This window comes from Zootoca vivipara, chromosome 7 (genome assembly GCF_963506605.1).
Source record: "Zootoca vivipara chromosome 7, rZooViv1.1, whole genome shotgun sequence".
Classification (NCBI taxonomy): Eukaryota; Metazoa; Chordata; class Lepidosauria; order Squamata; family Lacertidae; genus Zootoca; species Zootoca vivipara.
This window is the reverse complement of record NC_083282.1, coordinates 40507990-40530641: the sequence shown is the minus strand read 5'-3', so window position 1 is coordinate 40530641 and position 22652 is coordinate 40507990. Positions and strand designations below refer to the sequence as shown.

Below are 22652 nucleotides of genomic sequence, written 5' to 3'. Positions count from 1 at the left end.
ACGAACAAGTATGGAAGGAAATAAAGAAAGACCTGGAAAGATGGACTAATATGAAAATGTCATTCTTAGGAAGAATTGCAACAATAAAGATGAATGTATTACCTAAGATGTTATTCCTATTTCAAACTATACCTGTGGTTAAAGGTACAAGGCAATTCCAAGAGTGGCAAAAGATTTTATCAAGATTTGTCTGGCAGGGGAAAAAACCTAGAATAAAACATAAAATTTTGGTAGATAAGAAAGAAAGAGGTGGATTCGCCCTGCCAGACTTGAGACTTTATTATGAAGCGTCTTGTATCTGTTGGATAAAAGAATGGATAACTCTAGAGAATACGGACTTGTTAGATTTGGAAGGTTTTAACAATAGATTTGGATGGCATGCATATTTATGTTATGACAAAAAGAAATCACATACCGGGTTACAACCTGTGTTGGTTTACAAACGGACCCCCGGAACAGATTATGGTTATAAACCAAGGTACCACTGTAGTTCATGACCATTTCTGTCCTGAGGCAGTTACACACAGAAAAAAATGAAACTTTTATTGCACACCCCCCCCAAAAAAAATTGCATTATATTATTCTGTAGGATGGACACATTAGAATATGCAGGCCAGAGTTTGTATTTCCAATTTTGAGAATGCTGTATCTAAAACATGTCTGAAGAATCAATGAGCTTACAGGACCTGATGAAAACAGTGAAATTAGTTTTAACAGAATAGCAACTCACTTGTATTTGGTTGCCTGTGTTGCTACTGTAACAGAGAAACCAAGAATTCCAGATGTATTCCTGCAAGTTGGGTACACGTGGTATCTAAAGCCCAAAAAGACGGGGAGGCAAAGAGAAGAGCATTCCATAAGCATGATTCAAAACATCTTAAACGAGTTTCATGTGAATGCTATAATAATGAGCTAAGAATGCTAACTTAAGATTCCTATCCTCAGTGCTTCATCAGTACACATGCCACCTTAAAATTCTGCCAAGACGACAGCAAAAAACCCTCAACATTTTAGTGTTGGCTTTTAATTTTGTTACTACAGATAAAAAGTAGAGAGGTGACATCAATATGCTACTGACTCTCAGGTCTCTCTATTCCATCGGAGTCAGGAGGGTCAACTTTTTCACCAAGGTATCTACCAATATCTCTTTCTGGTCAGTCACAGCCAGTTCTATATGGACTGTTTTGGCCTCAATTGACATCACTTTTCACTTACAGAAATTGAACCAATTTTGCATTTTTTGAAGGTTATCCACCCAGTTTGGAAACTGCTCTCCCCTAATCCCAATACCCCTTTGTGAGAATGGTCCAGCTAGTAGTCTCTGATTCCTATACTTTACCCATTTCCTGATCTATAAGAGAACCTGCCCTTTTATCCCATGACTGCTAAAGCTTACTCGGGAGTCTTTGGTGTGGAACTTGTATCAAAGGCATCTTGAAAGTTCAAGTACACATTGTCTATTCACTTCCAAAGGGCAGCTGAATGGAAACTTACCCCAGGGTCTGCTTTGTTCGCAGGAAGTCAAAACAAGGCTCTTCCATGTACATCTAAAACGAAGTATTTCAATCACAGCAATATTTTTGCATTTCCCCTCCCACATAAAAAGCAGTATTTAAGGCTCAGGGCAGATGAAACAAAATGAAGCAATGATTTATATTTTTAAGCCATTTTATAACCCTAAGATACAAAATACTTGCCCCAAATACATTTGTACTACATCACTTATGTCTAGTCCCACCTGTGCTAGGAAAGTTTTGTATCTTCACATAACAGGAAGTGAACGCTCGGGTTGTAGGCTGTCATGAACTGATTATTTGGGAAGACCCTTCAAAAAAGTCAACAAGGTGTGCTTCATGTAACAGGAAATGGTCTTAATATGTGCCAGACCATTAGGTCTATCTAGTTCAGCACTGTCTCTACTGCCTAGCAGCAGATCTCTAGAACTTGGGTGTCTCCCAGACTTACCAACAGACACCTGGGATCAAACCAGGGGCTTTCTGCATGCCAAGCATGTGCTCTATCACTGAGCCATTGTCATAGCTGCCAAGTTATCCCTTTTTTTAAGGGATTTTCCCTTATGCTGAATAGGCTTCCTCGCGAGAAAAGGGAAAACTTGGCAGCTATGGCCATTGTCCTTCCCTTGTATAACAACCACTTCCCATATTAATCACCCTTTTGCCTCTCCATCCACGTTCTGCACTATACCTGCATAGTTTCAGCACAAACATCCCAAACATGGGCTTCTATGGTTTGATTTGCAACAACTATGCTGTCCAACTGAATTTACACTCAAGTGTTGTGATTTTTAAAGTTACACCTAGAAAGGCCAGATATTAACCAATTTTAGTTTTGAGAAAGCAATCAAAACTTACCACAAGCAATTCCATGAGTGAATATTCTCTTAAACTCCTAGCTCCGGACTAAAAGGGAACAGCAACAAAGAATTCATTCACTATGAGGCTTGGGTTTTAAGTTCTGCTATATGTTTATCTCCAAAGTGGGAAGAGATGCTAAAATTCTCTAAATCATCAAATACATGACAAATCCATAATAAAAGGCCTTATTGGTACTTCAGCCTCTCACCTATACCTAAAAACTAGAATGCACAGGAAGGGAGTAAAACATGCTAAACACAATACATGGAAGCTCTGACTACACAGAAGTTTCTAGTTGCACTGTAAGGAGAGGATTACCAGTTTCCTGAAACAGCTATGAAATACAGCTGACTTTCAACTTAAACTGCCTAGGGTTATGTTCTGGGGATAACACATAAAGCCAAATTCCAAAACTCAAAACACATCGAGATCAATGGCAGGTGGGATTACCAAAGTCTTTTTTCCCAGACACCCAACCCATTTCAATTGTATTTTTTGCCAAGCACATAAAGCTGCATGCACAAAAGCTAAATGTGAGTTAAGTTGTGAGTTAAGAAGACTTAATAATGTTTAGCATGTGGACAGGGTGTCACCATGGCCCCCAACCTCTTGGGATTTCCAAAAAGTTGTAGGGCAATGGCAATGCTCAGCTAGATACTACAGGCTCCTTATGTGGTTAAACCTGCCATGTGATAAGGTTTTTTTTAATGGCTATTGTAAACACCATAGACAAACCACTGGCATGTTTATGTCACTCACTTTCTTGTAAAGTTTCTATGTTAGATTCCATTCTATAGTGGAGTATAGCAGCAAAAGTTATTCCTAGCTACATGTTTACACGTACAAAGTTTCCATCTGCGTGCAGAAGCCCACTGTATTTGCCATGTCAGTGCAGATTATGAAACAAGTTCTCAAGTGATAAAGGAGGGTCACATACTATGAGGAGCAAATGCACCATAAAGGAATTAATACACCCACTCTTTGCACCACAGCACCTGGTAGTAGACGGTCACTTCAGAATTTGCATCCCCTTTGTTCAGGGTCTTCACTTTGCACAGCAGATGAGCACCAGGCAAGTCCATCACCCGGAACTGAACTGGACAGGGATGTACTAAAGGAAGGAATCTCAATGTTCTGAAAAGAGTCCACAGATCAAAGTGTCAGCTGTCAATTTACTCCTTAACCCAACACACAGTGTTATCTAGGCACTTAGCTATCATAAGCATGTGGGCATGCCTATTTTCATAAAATATAAAAAAACACATCAATGAAGACCCACAAGAGAAAAACTTAAATTTGAGGCAATTGCTGATGACCCAAATAGGTTGGGTGTTAATTTTAGGAAGAAGTTATGTTTGTAATAGGGCTGCAGTGTTTAATAAATGAATTGGTTAGATTCATTTAAAAAAAATTTAACTGACTAAACTAGTGTCCAAGTTGATCTGACAGCATGTGTTAAATATAAGCACCATCCTAAGAGAGGCACTTCCACCTTTTTCCCCACACAGGTGGGAACACCTCTAGGAAGACGCCTGCTACAACACTTGTATGCCACCTAAAACCAAAGAGAATATGCTTCTGGCTTCAGGAATACTGTTTTTATCCATATATAATTTTAACTGATAGGGGAATCAATCATACTCATGAGATTAATCAATTAGCATTCTTTTAAACTGGTTTGCAGTTTTAGTTTTCAGTGGTATCTCTCCCATTCAAGTGTTGGTGATGCCTCACAGGCTAATATATATTCTAATATAATGTATAAATATACTCACTGAACAACATAATCCAGAAATTCTTTTGATTCCTTAAAGATAAATGATATGTATTTTAATTTCTAAATATATGGACCCAAAATTGTATGCCAAAATTAGTTTACACAAAAGTATTTTGCTCACACTTAAATCTGGTGTTCTCAGCACTGAAGAAATAAATTGGATAGAAACAATTTGTGGTTTCTGGCTATAAGAAACAACCCATGCTTACCACCAATATACAATCATTAGTCATTTTCCAAATTATTCTTTACTGGCCTTTTCATGAGCCTATTAAGGATACTTTCCCACCATGAAAAAAGCCCTTCCAGTATTACACTGTGGTTTGTTTATTTTTTGCCTCAAAACCTTGAGACCAAGAGACAACCCAATGGCCACTCTGTGTAAACACCAATCGTTTTGTCCCAGACCACACAACAAATACTTTCTGAGAGAGCACACTACAGCAGCAAAGCTTCATGGATTCCAAAGCATCCTGCAAATCCTTCACTGAACTTCAAAGAGATCTGACTGATAATGTCTCATGTGGAAACACTTTCCCATGTATCAGTCTAAACATATGCAATATAAGCAGTGTCATCACCCCAAGAGTGGCATGAGAATCTTCCAGGCACTTAGACCAGCACAAGCCGAGGACAGATAGCAATATGAATTCCCTTCACATTGACTGCTTGCACAGAAAAGTAGTCTTCTTTTGAAGCTGCACAACTGCTCTCTCACGTTGAGTGGATTTTCTAGCCATAGCCTTTTGATGGACTCTATTCTGCAAGGTTTGGTCGTAAAGCAACAACGAACATATATCATCAACATGGAGGTTGCAAACACCACTAGCTGCCGTGCTGTGGTACTAGCGTGGCAAGTCATAGATGAATAAGCCTATACTACTACTAGCTATTAATCATCAAAATAAAGGATCGTTCCGAGAGGCAGATGAAGCTGATAGATCTGTACTCACAGTGCTCGTGAAGTTTCCTTGGACAAGGCCTTCTGCAAAGAGCTGGGATTTGAAAGCCTTCACAAACAATAGTAGAGAATCTATAGAAAGGCCCTTCATAAGTGTCTCGTATTTGTCCGTCATAGACCACCTGCCGTGCTCCAGTATTAAGAGGCGTATATCTCTGTGGGCAATAAGAAATACAGCTGAATGCATGATAATTGAAAGCAGATGGCCTCTCAATCCGAAAGCCAATCCGATAAGCCAATCCGAAAGTAAGCAAAAAGTGTGCAACTGCACTTATTTGAAATGCGGATGCTCAAATCTTTTTCATTAAAAGACCAAAATCTCCCTTAGAAAACTGCCATTCTTTTTTCTCCATGAACACTGCAGCATGCATGAACTATTGTACGTAAATAACAATGCTAAGTGTGGGAACCTTCAAATGCACATGGAGAGAGGAACTATTATGGTGGGAAGAACCATTTCCTCAACAATAACTGTAACAGGGAAAGAGAAACTAAACCCAAGGGGCAGGAAGCTTTGGCCCTGAATGCCATCTCAGCCTCTCTTTGCCCCAGGGCAACAGTTAGGGTATATGAGTCGTCCCCCACAAGGTTTAACACCCCTTCCATGCCAATTGTGGTTCTCACGGTGTTAGGTACAATTTTTACAGTTGCCATATGTTTTATGTGCTTTTAATTCTGTTGGGAGCCACCCAGAGTGGTTGGAGAAACCCAGCCAGATGGGTGGGGAATAAATAATAAATTATTATTATTACTTCAAGAAAACAGAGCGCTCAGACCCATACCACCCCTAAAGCAACTGGTGAGGGGGTGGGTCTTGAAGCTCCTTGTGGTTGGGACAAATTATTTCCATTCCCTTCTCAGCGTTCCCCATCTGCATACCCACCCCCACCCACTTCGAAATATATTCTTGCAAAGCTAAGGAATCTTTACTATTAGTAGCAATTTCCCCTCCCCTGTGGACTCCCAGCAGATGAGCCACTTCACTAATAGACAGAAAGACAAGCAATTGCAAAGCTAATTCTACTACAGATTCTCCTTATCATGGTCTCTGATTCAGACAGCTCCTTTAAGGGTGACAGATGTTTGCTTTCAGGTCCATTACACTGCAAACCTCAGCCCTTCCCAAAGCCTAGGAGGCTTTCAATTTGGGCAGCAGAAGAAATGGGAATACAAATGCTCCATCGTGTGCGTGGAGCAGGTCACACTGCTTTCTGGATCACAGCCATTATGCTGGCAAATGCAGCTGGTAAACAAATCACAATGAGATGTTGCTGAGAAAAGCATCAGTACAAGATACCAGTACAATGGTTATCAAAGGTTGACCCCAAAAATCAGAAGTTCATGCTGCATCTGTGTTTCAAACTACCTTCAGAACACCTAAGGGCTAGAAAGGCAAACCATTTTCACAGAAAGCATGGAAGGGGAAGCACAGCCTCCACGTGTTCACAAGAGTCAACACATGGTCATACTGAACACCTTCAAAATGTCCACCCCCCTGTCTTGACCCCACAGATCTCCTGCTCCTTTCTTGTTCCTATAACCCAATTCCTTGCCAGGAATGCCCTACAAGGAACAATGAAAATGGACAAAAAGCAAAGGAAGCATGTTCATTCACATTTCCACAATGACATACTCTGTTCCCAAATCAACAATATATGTTTTTATATTGTTGTAAACTGCTGTGATACAGTGGTATGAAAATATTTTTTTATAAAAAATAAATAAATAAATAATAAAATCAGAACCGGGACTTCTCCCAGAAAGTAAACCCAAGCCTGCCTGTACTGTTTCAAACACTTACTTGGCCAGAGTCTCTGGCTTGATGAGGATGTTGAAGTAAGTCTTCTTCAACTGCTCAGTTATCATTTCAAAAACTTCTGGCGTAAAACTGAAGTCTGCTAGGTGGTCAATGATGAGTTGAAACAGCAGCTGGGAGAGAAAAGTAGAATGCTGATTCCCTAGAGCAGTAGACTAAATAGGATCATTTTCCTAATAGGAACCCAAAGGAAAAAATCCTGCCAACACTTACAGGAAGCTTGTGATTGAATCCTTTTACGCGAACGATCAGTCCATGCTCTCCAGCTACCAGCTTGTATTCCAACTGAGCAACATCCGCCTCATAAGCAGGCTCAGCGAGGTTGTGTGCAAGGATGTTTACAAATGTATCAAAGAGCACAATGCTGCACACAGTCATTTTTTTTGACGGGAAACAAAAGTAAGAATGTGAATGAGAGTCCTTCATGGAAAGGCTCTGTGGAATTATACCACTCATTCAAAAGACGAATGTCACTCATTAAATTAACTTATATAGTAGTATACAATCCCAGACCCTTTTAGACAATTACCTGCATGCTAGACATTATGGTTCATGCAATCAAACACAGCATTTGACATTTTACCATCACCCACCACCTAGCATTCCATGTTTATTAGTAAGAGGGATGCTCTGAAGCATCACAGATCCTTAGCCAGAGGATGTCGAACTAAGCAGAGTCTATTAGTTAAATGTTTTAAGTTCCTTTAAAATGCTTGTTGCAGCAGGAAAATAAGCTAACCAAAAGGACAGACAAAAAGACTGCAACCCTTACTTCTCGGCAGACTGCTGGATCAGCGGTGAGATTAGATGGAAACGGATATAAGCTGAAAGAAATGGTTATAATGAGCTATAGCAAACAATGGGGAGCTTTCGTCAGGCTGTTATTTCTCTTTGGGACCTCCTGACCTATGGTTCCCAATATCTTTTAAACAGATGATTAGACCTACCCATTGCTGATTAAATACAATGAAATCTAAAGGGCATGCTAATATACAGCCAGAAAGCTTTTGATTGGCAAGTGGTCTCTCTGAACAGTGAAAAGGAATGGGGTCTGTATGTTGCTGGATAGAAGAAACACAGCTTCCTACCCAGTACAGGAAGGGTGAGTCAGCACCTCTGCCACTGGCTAGCAAAAGGCAGCTGTAGAGCAGTGCCATTCCACAGATCAGTGATTGAAACACTGCCCCAAAATTCCCAACCATGGCAACCAGAGTTAAACATCCCAAGTCCAAACACAATGCTTAGATTAACAACTGAAATGTTTCACATCTTCATTTTCTAAAACTTGACACCAACAAGCTAAGCTATGTAGAACCAGCAAAATGAAAATAACTTGGTGCATTGTGATGCCAATATACTGCCTTGTCTAGTTGAAAAAAGGGATGGAGAGCATGTGGTCCTCCAGATACTGGTGAACTACAGTTCCCATCATTGCTGACCACTGGCCATATTGGCTGGGCTGACAGGGTTTGGATTCTAACAACATCTTGATAGTGACAGGTTCACTACTATTGGTGTAAAGGCTGCTACTGTTCGATTAAAAATGGATATGCAAACACAGAAATTCATTTCAGGAGAAGGATCTCAGCACGAGGATGCATGGACATGTCATTTAATTTTTTTATCTATGTCACTACTGAAACAGATGTTCTAAAGTTGCATCTGGATTCAGTGTAAGAATGTGTGCCTGCCTTATAACAAAAACAAAAAAATAATTTCAAAATAAGCTATATGAAAGGCCCCAAGGAAATAAGTGCAATCTGGAATGTCCTGTGTTTTGTAACCTAGAAGTGTATTAACAAGTTTCATTAAGGTGTTACCTTTAGGGATTTTGAATTTATCATCCTTCTTGTACCACAAGCAGCCTTGTTGGATGCTCCGTATACTGACTGGATATTCTGTCTGTGGGCAGTCAGGAGCCTTCAGATCAAAATCAGTTGCTAAAATTAAGAAGAAGGGGTTACTGTTGCACACCCACATGTCAATGTAACAAGTACATATCAATCTCAAATAAATTATGCAAACTGTATGCTTAAGTGTCAAAGCATCATTGTAAGTACAGTATTGAAGTGTTACTAGCCTAACAGTAACAAATGGATTGCTGATCTGATGCAGCAACATAAATTTCTGATTCTGCTGGATAACATTCCCTAACAGTGCTTTTTTTAAAAAGAAAAATAGGTGCTAGTACTCAACATGAAGATGTTACAGTAAGTGCCACACTTTTTAACAACAAAAAAGAGGTGCTGGTACGGCATACCCTCGAATATCCTCTGGAAAAAGTACTGTTCTTTACTTTTTTTTGAGATACAGCATGACAGAAACCCAACTACATAAATCTGTTGAATTCACTTGTAACTGAAGAGGCAAGCCTTCATTTAGAAAACCTAGGACAGCTTATTTAACAACACGTAAGCAAAATAATCTAGTCACATTCAACCCTATTTTAGGCATGTATGAAGTCACAATTCACTCACCAATGTATCTGTTTTCTTCTGGTGGGTGCAAGTCTGGATTTAATGCAAAGTCACTGGCCCACATATCATTCCAGTATTGATCAATATCTGAAAATTAATGATAAAAGCAGACAAACTTAGTACAACTGAAGCCAATGAAGATGTTCTACTTAGCTGCAGAAAGCTGTATTGACAGGGCAGACAGCTCCTATCCTCTTCCTTCTCTAATGCACACACCAGATTTCCACACTGTAGCAGCAGCAAGGAACTCAGACACCTGATCTAGACATAATCCTTCACCATTCATAGATCCAACATGTCATATTTTGCTAACCATGACAGAAATGTCATCTTCTAACTGCCCTCCAACTCACATCATACCTAACCATTGGTCAGGCTGGCTGGGGCTGGTGGGAGCCAGAATTCACAAACATCTGGAGGGTCACAAATTCACCACCCCTGGCACTGAGGTTCCTTAACCTCACTCCAACACAACACAATGCAGTTCCTTCCATAACCTCCCTCCGCCTCTGGAATTCCTTTGAGGAAGACTCAAAGTTGTTGTACCTTCAACACCATAGTGTGTACCAAACCACTTCTCCTTCAGCTGACACTGAGCTTCATGGGCAGCAGAAAGCAGAATAAGGTTGGCTCGCTGAGGTGTCAGTAGGTTAAGAGCTTCAGTAATGATCTGCAAAGATGAAGGATTCAAATATATTCTTATGTGTCCCTATTTGTGCAAAATTAAGGAGCTTTACTCTACTACTACTTTGTAAGCAGAGCATGAAGGACTGAAAACAAGATTCCCTAATTGGTAGAATTGGTTTCTTAATCACCTCATCTAGTAAGAAGCAAGACCTAAAGAGTGCACTTACTTCTGGTTTGTATTCAAAAAGAAGTTGGTCTCCTGTCAGAATGTCCTCCTTTGGAAACAGCTGCATATTCTCACAAATACTTTCAACATATTCAACTGGGTCAGTCTGTAAAACAAACAGTTGTATTTCACTATCTGATCATTTGAACATTTTCTCCCTTAACCTTACTTCTGGTTAAGCTTAAGGGTGAATCCGGGTTATCAGTTTCCCCACACAATTGTGCCCTGACTTTTGCAGTTGTTTTGTGCCAAGAATCAAGTGGAACTAGTGAAGAATCCTAGATTTCGGCTGCTTTCCAAATGTGCATTGGCAGTTGTGCCAATCTTCTGCAGTAGTCCATTCATTTGATTCCCAGATGCATGACAACTGCAAAAATCAATGTAGATTTTGGACAAGGACAGGAAAGAAAACTTGTTTTTTTGAAATCCCCATTGGGCTCATTAAGAATCAAAGTTAAGAAAAAGAATATAAGTTTCATTCATGTTGGAAAAAGCTATTCATTTGAATGGCTCCTAAACAGGGCTCCAAACTCAAGTTCTTAGTTCTGAAGATTGAAGAAGCACGTCTTCAAAAGCAGTATTAGTTTCCGTAAGCCAAGGTAAAATGATGTGTTATAAAATGGTGTTTGAAAATATTCAAGGTTGAGGAAATACCTGTTCTTGATAATGAAATTCATTAGCTTCAATCTTCTGGATTTCTTCCCAAATTCTGTGGAAGATAACGTATGCTTCTCAATAAATCAGTCACATTTGTCAAGAAAGGAACCATTTCCAGAAACAAGGTTTCAGAACAAACATTTCAAAAGATTCCTTCACCACATGGGGTTGGACTACATGACCCTTATAGTACCTTCCAACTTTACAATTCTATGATTCTAAGGCTATTTCTCAGCAGCCTGACCAACAGGCCAGAGGAAACATTTTGTCATTTCCCATCTTAACATGGGACTGAGGACTGACCCCATTTCCTTTTGCAGCTCTTTAAAAAGATTCATTCTGCTGCTACCACCTCCTAGGTCAGAGGCTGTCTTACTGGCTTCCTATTAGTAAAGAATTATGAATTAATTGTTTTGATATATGAATACTAAGGTTTTATTATGTATCTCTTATGAAACTGATCCGTATTGTTTTTATTAGAAAGATGCCATGGGTAACAACGTACTCTATGTATTTATAAGTTTTTGAGAACCACTTTGAAATGAATTTATATAGAAAAGCAGTATATATAGTAACTAATAATACTTCACATAGAGAGAACGTTTCAGAATAGTGAATTTTCCCCTAAACCAGAGTTTTCCAAATTGTGTGTTGCGACACGTTAGTGTGTTGACTGCTATGCGTAGGTATGTTATGCGAATGCTCCCCCCGCGGCTGGAAATGGGTTTGTTTAACCTCTGGTTTGCTAGTAAGACTGAATTACTGTGTTGTGAAATGATGCATGTCTAAAAAGTGTGTCACCAACATGAAAAGTTTGGAAACCAATTCTTAAATTGTCAACCATCTTAATAGCTAATTTTCCTTGCTTTTTCACGGGGTTGACATTTTAGGGTGACTTCCAATTCCTCCAATTCTTTTTAACAGCCGTTTCCTCCCACCTGCTCCTTCTGCTCACATTTAGGAATAAAGAAAGTTCAGTAACACCGACTGCTCACTAGAATCAGGCCTTCGTTACCTTTGCTCTGGTCCTGTCTGCTGCAACATTTTCAAATACTGGAATACGACATGAACCACCTGAAAATGGAAACAAAGCACATTCAGGTATCTGTCGTCTGCAATAAGCAAGAACAACAAACACTTCAACCTTAGCTCAAATTTACCTCATAGAAATGATTGTAACCTTCATCTGTCAGAGTCACACAAATACTGAAGACAGAGTATGTAGAGTTCTGCTCAAATCCTGTCTCACCGTTTCCTCCATACAATGCAAGAGCCCAGAATCTATCAGAAAACGTTAACACATCAAAGTTAGAGCTATTGATACCGATTTCCAATATATTTCTGGCTTTGTGCAAGAGGAAGCTTTGCCACCCCTACTTTAGCATGCAGAACAAATGACATATTTCAGCTAGTAACCTAGGCAGGGGTAAGCAGCAACGCAGTCCAATCTATGCGAGCAAAGGTTTTGCTTGTATATCTCCCCCCCCCCAGCCCCAATGGAATAAGGAGTTACCGATTTCTGATTTTTCCATCTCCTCACATGATGGAATCACAATATAAGCGAAGGGTAGGCACTTTTCAAAATACTCATGTCAAGTCTATCCAATGTTTATGTTGCACAATATTTGGGTTATAACAAATATATGTTGAACTTGGTCACTAACTAAGCTGACATGTTTCTCAACTGTCTGCATTACGGATGTAATACAAAGGCACATTGCACATATATCTTTTAAATGAGTCAATTAACTATTACAACTATTACAATTGATTTTTTCATACATACTTTTTTCTAAGGAATGAAAGCACACTGCCTTTGCCTTCATGTCCAACCAGCCATGAAATATAGTGAAGAGGTTTGACCCTGAAAAGAGGGGAAAGTTTAAAAATGGAGCTCATAAAACATGCCTTGAAAAGATGAGTTTCCAGCCATTATACAAATCTGCAAGTAAAATAAGCATATCCAAAATGCTGGGATTTAGTGATGATCACATTACAAACTACTACAGCTACCATAAACTACCGTGTTTCTCCGAAAATAAGCCATACTCCAAAAATAAGCAGTTTAATCTTGTAGGTTAAACTGTACCATACTTAATAAAAAAAATAATACATCCCCTGAAAATAAGCCACCGTGTGTTTTTTGGAGGAAAAATAAATATAAGACAGTGTCTTATTTTTGGAGAAACACGGGTATGTGTGGTATTCAGTGGTGCCTGTTTGCCAACAGAAAGGAATCCATCAACAGAACAAGGAAGGGGCCAACTTTTGACAATCGTCTGCTGTACCCACACAAATCTGCTCAGGATTCCCCCAAGCCTCTAGAGCAGATTTAGAGGGAGCACGGACCACTGCAAAGGGATTGTCTAAAATTGCCTCACTCCACATTTTGCTGATGGAGCCCCTTCTACCGTGTTTCCCCTTTTTTAAGACGTAGCCATAATATAAGACATAGCAGGATTTCTAAGCAATTGCGCGATATAAGCCATAACCCGAAAATGAGACATAGTGATAGACCCTTCCCCCCTCCCGCCAGCCAGATTCCCCCCCATAAAAATCTCTCCCCATTTTGCTGTTGCTCCAAAGACATGTATTTCTTTTAAAAGCTTGTAAAAATGCACCGAAGAGCCATAGCTGCTGGTTGCTGCAGCCTCGTGATTTCCCCTCCCATTTCTGTAAGCATTTTTTAAAATACCTGTAAAAGGATTCGAAAATATTTTTTTAGCTAGGCTGTGTGAGCTCTACTTGGTGAAGAGGAGAAAAGTGGCATTTGCGGTGGGGAGGAGATGAAAGCACGAGGAAGAAAAGAGGGGTGATTGAAGACGCTGCCTTCCCATTTAGGGAGAGACACTGTGTGTGCGTCTCTCTCTCTCTCACACACACACACATACACACACGCCACACACACACACAGCCCACCTCTCGCTTCCCCCCACCTTTCCCCCTTTTAAAAGCCTTTTTAAAAGTGAGGATTCTTTTTCCTTTCTATTGCTTATCTGTAGAGCTGCCCCTTTAAGGATTTGTACCAGTACCGGGATCACTGCCGGTGGCACAGTCCTTGCCTTGGGGATAAAGGACTTTTCCCTTCTCGCTGTTTAGGAGCTGCTAAACGCTGCCCTACAACCTACACAAAAGTTAACATTTTGTGGGTAAGAGAAACACTGGTTGTTACGACCAGCAGATTATCTCACCCCGCTTTCCTGCTGGCTCAATTGCTACTTAATTGCTACCATTTACCATCTTAATTGCTGCTCAGCTGGCTTCTTTGTTTTCTACAGTATCTCTTAGCCTGTTCTCAGCCGGTAGCCTCTTTGCTATCAGTGCTACAAAGTGCTACATTGTTGGAACTTTCGCTCTTACTGTAAGTCTTGGGCAGTTGGCTGGCTGGTAGAGATCCTTATTTGCTTTACGTATAGGCTACTGCTACAACTGCATCACACAGATAGATTCCATTATACCAGGCATCCCCAAACTGCAGCCCTCCAGATGTTTTGGCCTACAACTCCCATGATCCCTAGCTAACAGGACCAGTGGTCGGGGAAGATGGGAATGGTAGTCCAAAACATCTGGAGGGGAAGTTTGGGGGTGCCTGCATTATACTGTACTGGTTTAAATTTAAGAAGCTCCAGTGTAGCAGATTGCTATTTAGTGAGAGAGAGAGAGAGAGAGAGAGAGAGAGAGAGAGAGAGAGAGAGTAGCCCTTCGGAGGAGCTCCCTCCCTCACGAAAATCCCAGGGCTGGGGAGAGAGGGCTGGGCCAGCGACGCACCCACCTCCCTTCCCTCAGACTCCCTCTCACGGTGCTTGGTGGTGGCTGCTGCCCATCATTTTCCTTCAGTCAAGAGTCCTGCCCCGCAGGGAGCCAGTGAGCAAGAGGGGCACTGCTCCTGATGTAATAAAAATACCGGTAAGACATTCCCTGAAAATAAGCCACCCAGTGTTTTTTTGAGGAAAAAAAGTTATAAGACGGTGTCTTAAAATGTGGGAAACACGGTATCAGCAGACAGCCACTAGTGGCTGCTTTTTCTTTTATCAACAATTTAATTTGTTCAACTAACTCAGTTTCCTGGTACCCACATGAAAGGGTTCCACCATAACAAGAGTTTAAAATTTACCTGTAATGTTGTTCTTGTGGAGGAAGAGCCCAAGTGATATTTAAAGAGTGTGTTTTTCTGATTGGAACAACTAAAAATAAAGAAATGTTTACTGTAAAATGTAAAAACATGATAATCTGCCTTCATCAACTTTCTCTTAATAATTTCTCTCAAAAAGAAAAGTGCAAAGAGTAGTATTTTAAATTTTCAAAGTTACAAAATTTAGAATGCAATATGTATTCGTAACCATTAGCACTATAGGAATTACTCATTCCAATTACTCACCTCTGTAAAGTTTCTGGAAATCAGGTGTGTCAAAAGGTTCTGTCAGGTGGCTAAAAGTTGGTCTTGGAAAATCACTTTAAGAACAAAAGAAAATGCATCATTGTCCTAATTCAGTTAGGATGATCCCCAAATCACATCACAATCCTGTGTACCAATAACTATTCTGGATATATCCTTCTGTACCCAGCACTCATTGTGGGAACAGTACCAATTCCAGGGACTGGCTCCTCATGTGCTGCAACAGGTGATTATTGTGTTGTATGTCTGGTAGAAAACTATGAACCAGTATGTACAGATTGGGATTAACATGTTCATTAAAAATATTAACGTATTCTTCCATGTATAAGACACCCCCATGTATAAGACGACCCCTATTTTTTTGAACCCAAAATTGAGAAATCAATACTTTAAACATCAAACAGAACAACTTTGTTATTTTATTAAATATTCAAAGAACCAGCACTGGCATAGCAACCCCCACCAAATTTGTGCTAAACCTTCATTCTGTACATGAGAAGAGGAGACCCAAGTCCTAAAGTAGGTTTGAACTAATGACTTCTGATAGTGGAAGCCATGCACGGGGCTTACGCTTGTGCAATGGGACTTCCTTACCCGCTCCCTGCAAACACCCCTCAAAATTGGTTTTGAGGGTCAGGAGAGCACCCACATCAGTGCATGGGAGGATGAGGGGGTGAATCATTCCATCTGGCCAGTCAAACTATCACCTTAGCATGCTTGTTCAACTCCCCCCAACCCCCAGTCAGGCGTGCTATTCCTTTAAATAAACACCACACAGCAACAGATTCTATATAAATTATGCCATAAATTAGTTTTTATAATTAAGCAGCAATAACAAGCAATGACGTGGAAGGGAAAGAAGAAGAAGCAGGGCTGGAAAGAAGGGCAAAGGGTAAGAAACAGGGAAAGTTTAGGGATGAACAGGGGAAATCATATTTGTGGTCTTCTCATATGACTTGAATGCAAAAACTGTGCATATAACTTCTACTTATACATCTTACTTATGACAAAAATGGTAGAGGGGAAAATATTCTTACTTATTTGGGATCTCTGAGAAGATTTCAATCACCCATTTTTCCAGAGTATCCAAGGTTTCTAGGGAGGAATGGAGAGAGAAAAAGCTCAACAGCCAACTCACTGAAGAAGAAAGGCTTGTTCTCATTAAAACAAAGGTAAGCTGGAGAAACTGTTCATTCTCAAGAACCTAATCAGTTAATTAAATAAGAAGTCCAAACATTTTAAAGTCTATAGGCCAAAAGGTTCAATTCTTTCAGTATACCTAAACTGCACATGCATTTGGCACTTGGATTATTCTGGGGTGTGGCTGCCCCTGGTACAATTCCTGCTTCCTATTATCAGGCATATGTGGCTGCTGAGCTTGCATTCTTACAACCTCCCAAGCTGGTTATATCAGTTAAAACTAACACACAACAAAATTACGGCTGGTCTACGTGATATGGGCCGCACCTAAAAGCTGTATGAACAGCCTCCATGTTAGATGCTTTAGGCAGCATAGAAATATTCCTTGTGACAGCAGCCACATTTAAAGAAGCACCCATGTAGGAGTAGTGTATGTACAGATTAGTCCCTTGGGGCAGGGTTGGGAAGGGAGGGGCAGGTTACTGAGAAAAAGACATCATTAAAATGTCAGTAATGGCAAACAGAAAATTAACATACCAAGTCTGTGTTACTGGAAACTCAGAAAAGACCGTATTTGGCTTCAAGATAAATCATATCCTTGTTTACAAAGTGAAATAAATTATCTAATATTGTGAACTTCATTTAGATAAATAAGGACCAAAAAGAGGGTTAAGTAATGCAACTAATGAAACTTATATGAACTGCTAGGTCCTAAATATAACTACGGTATTTTAAAAGGTGACCAGACACTTTCCTCTAAAAAATAACACCTATTTCAACAAGATGAACTCAGTATTTAAATTCAGAAGTAGAAGATTGAAAATATTTAGCTAGATACATCTAGTATTAATTTTAGTGCAGTCATATGTATAGCTGATTCAGTGGGGCTTACTTTCATTGTACACAATTGCAATCCTACACGTTTTCCTGAGCACAAGTCCCACTATATTCAACAAGACTTACTTCTGACTAGAAATGTAAACTATTGTGGCATTCTTTACATTACAAGCAGATGCAGAAGAGTTTTTATAGCTCTTGAAAGACAATAATCAATGCAGAGTATCACAGTTTGCACCTGTAGCTTCAAATTAACAGATGTTACCTTTAGATTGCACAACTAAAGTCATATAGTGAGCTGCGTAATAGCGCTGCCAGAATTCCCTCAGCCTGGTATAAGTATCAATGTCTTTTTGCTTCGGCTCATGTTTCAGCGTGTCTGCATTACCTGTAAATAATGTTTAAAACCAAGGTTGCTTATTATTAAAAATTTGTATGCTTTTGATCCAAAAGCTTAACAGGGCTCTGCTCTGCTAGTAACAAAACTAGTTACAAAAGTAACTACTAGGAATTCAAAGGCGAAAAATGTTTTCCCCACTGCCCCCAAATTAGTTATAATTAAAACTAATAGTTCTCATAGCAAAAGTCACTAAAACATACTGTGCATTAACAGAGTAATATATATGTATTTTGTCTGAGATCTATCCCAGTTACCCAGCTCATTGTTGCCAGTCCACGTTTTTCCTCCTTCACCCCACTTGCTGAAAAATAAATTTTAAACTGCAACAAAGTGGTATCCCCCTCATCTCGCTATCCTTCCTCTTGCCTGCGTGCCCACTACTGTATGTGCCTTCCTTCCTCCCTGCCCACAGCTTGGAACAAGCTGTGCAGAACATCAACACATAAGCACTTATGGCGGGACTCAAAGAGAATTGGTATGAGAGAGGACAGGAAATCTCTGCAACACCCACATACAAGGTTCAGGATAATCTGTGTGTGAACAGCTTGTGGGAAACAAGTTATGTCATCTTCTCAGTGTACTGCACTAACTTGGCCACATGTGTTCTCTATCACCATACAAGATCCAACAGGTTCTCTGTGCCATTGATGACTAGCCTGCAGGCCACACCTGGCCCACCAACTCACAGGAAGGAGATGAAAGTGCTCTGCCCGATCTTCAGAAAGAAATCTAAGGAGCAGGTAGTGTTTCTATCTCTGCACTGAGATCAGGAGAGAGAAAAAATGCTGGCTATTCTTTAGAGACCTTCCTTGAAGACCAACCAGAGGAAACTTTCATTTAGCCTTTTGGCTAAAACTAGTATCAGCCATTCAATTACCAAGGGAGATGGGTAGCAGGAAAACTACTAAGCACCACATTTTTCCGTCTCTAAGACGCTCCCTATTTTGGGGGACTCAAAATTTAGAAAATAGGGGGATTGAGCTTTTGGGGAGGATTATTTGGGGGGAATGCCGAAAATCGCTCACCCACCAGAAAGCAGCACACAACCACTCACGCCTCTTACAATCTTGGGCTCAAGTGAGCGATTTTCAGCATCTCCCCCCCCCCCCAACAATCAAGTGGCCATTCGCCGCTTAAAAACCCAGCCTCGTACTTCATTCTGCCGGGTGAGCGATTTTCAGCATTGGCCGCTTGATTTGGGGGGGAGGCCCCGAAAATCACACATCCACCAGAACGTAGCACACAGCTGCTCACGCTGCCTGATCGCCGCCATTAATCACGCTGGCGGTGATTGGGGAGCTGATAGGTGGTTTCTGTGACACAAGCGGAAGCAAAAGGTTGTAGTGGGGAGAGACTGATGATTGATTGGTTCCCCGCATCCCCTGACAGAGGCCCCCCAGTGATTTTCATGCGCTCCTTGTGGAGAGGCGAAAGTTTGGGAGGAAGCCACAAGCCTGAACGGTACAGCAGCTGTAAGCAGGCTCCTTTGCCCTGCCCAGGACAGGCGTGGGGCTGTCCCTTTAAGAAGGAGGGTGTCTGGCAAGGCGGTGTCTGGCTGTTTTACGCTCTCTCTCTCTCAGGGCCTGATCAGCCACCTCCCTTTGCCGGATTCGTCGGCCGGTTGGGCTGCCAGCCGTGGGAAGCTGGTGCAGCCCCTCTGCGGCCATGCTCCGGATAGAGCGACCACGCGCTCTGCCCCGGCGGGCTGCTGCAGGTTTCCAGCAGGAGTGCCGCCTCCAGGGAGCACCGTCTCCCTAAACCATTTCAAAATGAGTTAAGTTGTTATAAGAACTTTGTAACTTTAAGACCAGGTACCTAATTTCACTTTTTAACTCTTTCCCCCTTTTTCCTTTGTGTTGTTTTTAGGTGGTATGCCTGAGGGCAGGGCCTGTGTTGCTTTTTATTGCTCTGGGAGCCTTTTCAGCTAGACAACAGGATAAAAACACTTTTAAATAATAATAAATAATACTTACCCCAAAAGAACTTCTTCATGGGATGGCCAGACTTGGCCAGACTTCCAAACAACATCTCTCTTCGGTTTGCATCAGAGGGTCTTGCAAGCTGATATTCTGTTGTTTGTTTAATAGAAAGGTTTTCAGATTCAAACTAATATAGACCTCCAAACCAGCCTTGACTATAGGAATGTAACAAAGCCATGCACATTAAAACGTTCATTTGCTCAAAACAGCACGAACAGATCAGAAGGACTATTGCCAAAACTACTTAACCTGGCTTACTGCTTCTATGCATGGCTTGTGTGTTTATTTTTACATCAAAAAGAACAACACTCAAGACTAGTAAAGGCCCTGCTATAAAGAACCCCGCAGATGCACTGGCTGAAGAGGGTTCGCTCTGACAATGTCAGCCATGTGGTTGATGGAAATGTACACAGAGGCAACCCAAAATCAATCCCAGAAACATGCTGCTCTAAGTGCCTAATGCAGGGTGCTTTTTTATCATCTACAGTACCCTTATGAATGCATAGGACCCAATCAAGAGAATGAGTGGTAAACATAAGTGAACTCCTTTTTGGAAAATGTACTTACTGGATCAATACACAGGTTTTACAATACCTGCTTCTAGTCAACTTAAGTGATGAGATGAGGAATTTTTCCTTTATACATTTTAAGTTGGATACATGTACAGTAATAAGAAAACATCAACAACTTGTCTGTCCATTTTGAAAGATCTACCCTCCTTCCCAAGTTTAAATGAACTTCTGAAAAAGATACTGTGAATCCTTTACTGCAGGTAGTAATCAATTAGAAATTCAAGTTCCTCTGAAAACTTCAGAATGCATCTTATTTGTCTGGCAACCGTTTGGAATCCATGGGCAAATTTGAAAAGCAGAGAAACTGTTGTGGGCATCACATGCAACCCTCAACCAAGTAGACAACAGAATGCTTGGGGAAGGGACCCTGTGGGTGCCAGGGAAGGCCTCTGTGGGCATATGTGTGCCCACAAGTACCACGCTGGTGACCTCTGGGTACGAAAGCATGCATAAATGCCCTGCTTCATGAAAGATGTTGTCAACACTTTTATGTCAAACAAAATTTGTTTTACCCCTAAAAAAACTAAATATAAAGTGACACGAGAAATCAGGATTCTTACCACTATCCACAGCCTCAACTTCCCGATCAATTGCATCACGGATCATTAAAGGGTGAATGAAAAACTGCGCCCACCTGAAACAGAAAAATATTGTAGAGTTATGTTTTTCCAGGCAGTTTGACAGGCTTGCACAAAAATTAGTTTTCAAGTGTACAAGTGTTGCAATTTAAAATATTTACCAAGTTCAAGTTTTAGTAATAACATAAAAAAGTTACTAGTGCCTGTGGTTAAACTTTCTATCCTAAAGCAAAGGCTTAAAATATTTGTTACATTTTTACTCTCAATGGAAATGATGCTTTGATGTGTGTCTTGGTTATCTGCTCTAATAAAAATCTAGACTGGTATGAATTCGATTTTTAATTTTATAACCCAATGTTGGGAGTGAATGATATTTCTTGCCAAAAATGAATTCTTAAGGCAAATGATCCACAAAAGTCTCAGTTCTCAATGTAATTGTACCCCTAGAACTATTTACTTTTAATATCCTTTAAAAATATATCATTCTTCAATGAAGCATATTTTTACTAATATTTACCTGAAGTGGTTCAACCTTTGGGAAGTATCTAGTTCACAGTCAGAGTATACTTACTGAAATCAATAGACTTGTTAAGTCATTACTGCAATCCTAACCAAGTCTACTCAGACGTAAGTCCTATTGAATTCAATGGGGCTTACTCCCAGGTAGGATTGCACCCTAATTTATGCAATTATGGGTCTACTCCGAGTATGACTTAGTGGATACCACCCAAAGTTTTCAAACTACTTGAAAACTGGGGGGGGGGGATCGAAGGCCAAATGCAGTTGCAGCAACTGAAATAAAGAGTAGTAAATCCAGCTTTTTATTCAGAATAATCAAAATACCTATCAAGAGCCTCCTTGAAATATTTCCTCTGTACATCAAACTGAAATATTGTTCGTTCACAGTCTGTTGAAGCATTGTCACTGCCTCCATGTTTCTTCAAAAATGCATCAAAACCATTCTCATCTGGGTATTTTTCACTGCCCATAAAAACCACTGGGGGAAAAATGAAAGTTAAAGAGACAGATGTTAATTCCAATGGGGGAAAATGAAATTCCCCAAGTTCAAAAAGAAGTTTAGGCATGTTAAAGGGAAACAAATGGAAATAACTAGGTGCATACGTTTGACAAACTTTTCTTTATAGATCAACAGGACAACTTCTGGTTTTAAAGATATCTATTGTTATTCTATTGTTATTGTTATTCTGGCGTGCTCTGGTCCATGGGGTCACAAAGAGTCGGACACGACTAAACAACAACATTGTGAATTCTATGAACATATAATATCTAACTTTGCAAATATGCAAGCAGGAAAATAATGCAGCTGGCTCCTACATTGCTGATTTTCACAGTTTTATGTGAAAGAGCTCCACAGATGCAAAACTAGAAAATTTAATTTTTGCTAAAGCACAGCAAGGTCACATTTAACACACAAAAAACATACTGTGTTCCAGAAAATGTGCCAACCCAGGCAGATCTTCAGGGTCAGAGAAACTGCCAACAGCTATACAAAGTGCAGCTGCAGACTGGGAAAAGAAAAACAAGAACAGCATTTTAAGAAAAAAAATTACTATAAGATTACCAAATTGCCCACTATAAAACAATTCTGCAAGGGAATCACCAAAAGTGATGCAAACACTGTTCAATTCTATACAAGACAGAAAACAATCTGAATTGTAAAACTGCAGATGACTTAAGAATCTATATAAGGCAGAGACAAAAGTACAGTAATGCTTTCTTTATGTGAGGGCCAAAAGCCTGTCTCTTCTGCAACTCTGAAGTGAACCTGCCAACTTAACTTATTATGGCAAGACTTCTGAAAAAAAAAATTTTT

General features: G+C 40.3%; 1 protein-coding gene across 1 annotated transcript in view; it reads right to left on the bottom strand.

Moving 5' to 3' along the window:
* The window catches only part of NRDC (nardilysin convertase), a 32111-nt gene that overhangs the window by 5703 nt on the left and 3756 nt on the right, over nucleotides 1-22652 (bottom strand). Inside the window, exons 3-27 of the mRNA XM_035122697.2 lie at nucleotides 22263-22344; nucleotides 21662-21815; nucleotides 20801-20874; nucleotides 19663-19758; nucleotides 17555-17677; nucleotides 16350-16407; nucleotides 15295-15368; nucleotides 15031-15100; nucleotides 12703-12780; nucleotides 12077-12197; nucleotides 11932-11990; nucleotides 10914-10968; nucleotides 10261-10365; nucleotides 9953-10076; nucleotides 9407-9493; nucleotides 8750-8869; nucleotides 7702-7753; nucleotides 7143-7293; nucleotides 6915-7042; nucleotides 5106-5268; nucleotides 4151-4182; nucleotides 3371-3509; nucleotides 2373-2420; nucleotides 1495-1547; nucleotides 731-814 (exon numbers count right to left, since the gene is read on the bottom strand). Of these exons, the coding sequence (XP_034978588.2) occupies nucleotides 731-814; nucleotides 1495-1547; nucleotides 2373-2420; nucleotides 3371-3509; nucleotides 4151-4182; nucleotides 5106-5268; nucleotides 6915-7042; nucleotides 7143-7293; nucleotides 7702-7753; nucleotides 8750-8869; nucleotides 9407-9493; nucleotides 9953-10076; nucleotides 10261-10365; nucleotides 10914-10968; nucleotides 11932-11990; nucleotides 12077-12197; nucleotides 12703-12780; nucleotides 15031-15100; nucleotides 15295-15368; nucleotides 16350-16407; nucleotides 17555-17677; nucleotides 19663-19758; nucleotides 20801-20874; nucleotides 21662-21815; nucleotides 22263-22344 (2330 nt within the window). The remainder of the gene's footprint in view (nucleotides 1-730; nucleotides 815-1494; nucleotides 1548-2372; nucleotides 2421-3370; nucleotides 3510-4150; nucleotides 4183-5105; nucleotides 5269-6914; nucleotides 7043-7142; nucleotides 7294-7701; nucleotides 7754-8749; nucleotides 8870-9406; nucleotides 9494-9952; nucleotides 10077-10260; nucleotides 10366-10913; nucleotides 10969-11931; nucleotides 11991-12076; nucleotides 12198-12702; nucleotides 12781-15030; nucleotides 15101-15294; nucleotides 15369-16349; nucleotides 16408-17554; nucleotides 17678-19662; nucleotides 19759-20800; nucleotides 20875-21661; nucleotides 21816-22262; nucleotides 22345-22652) is intronic.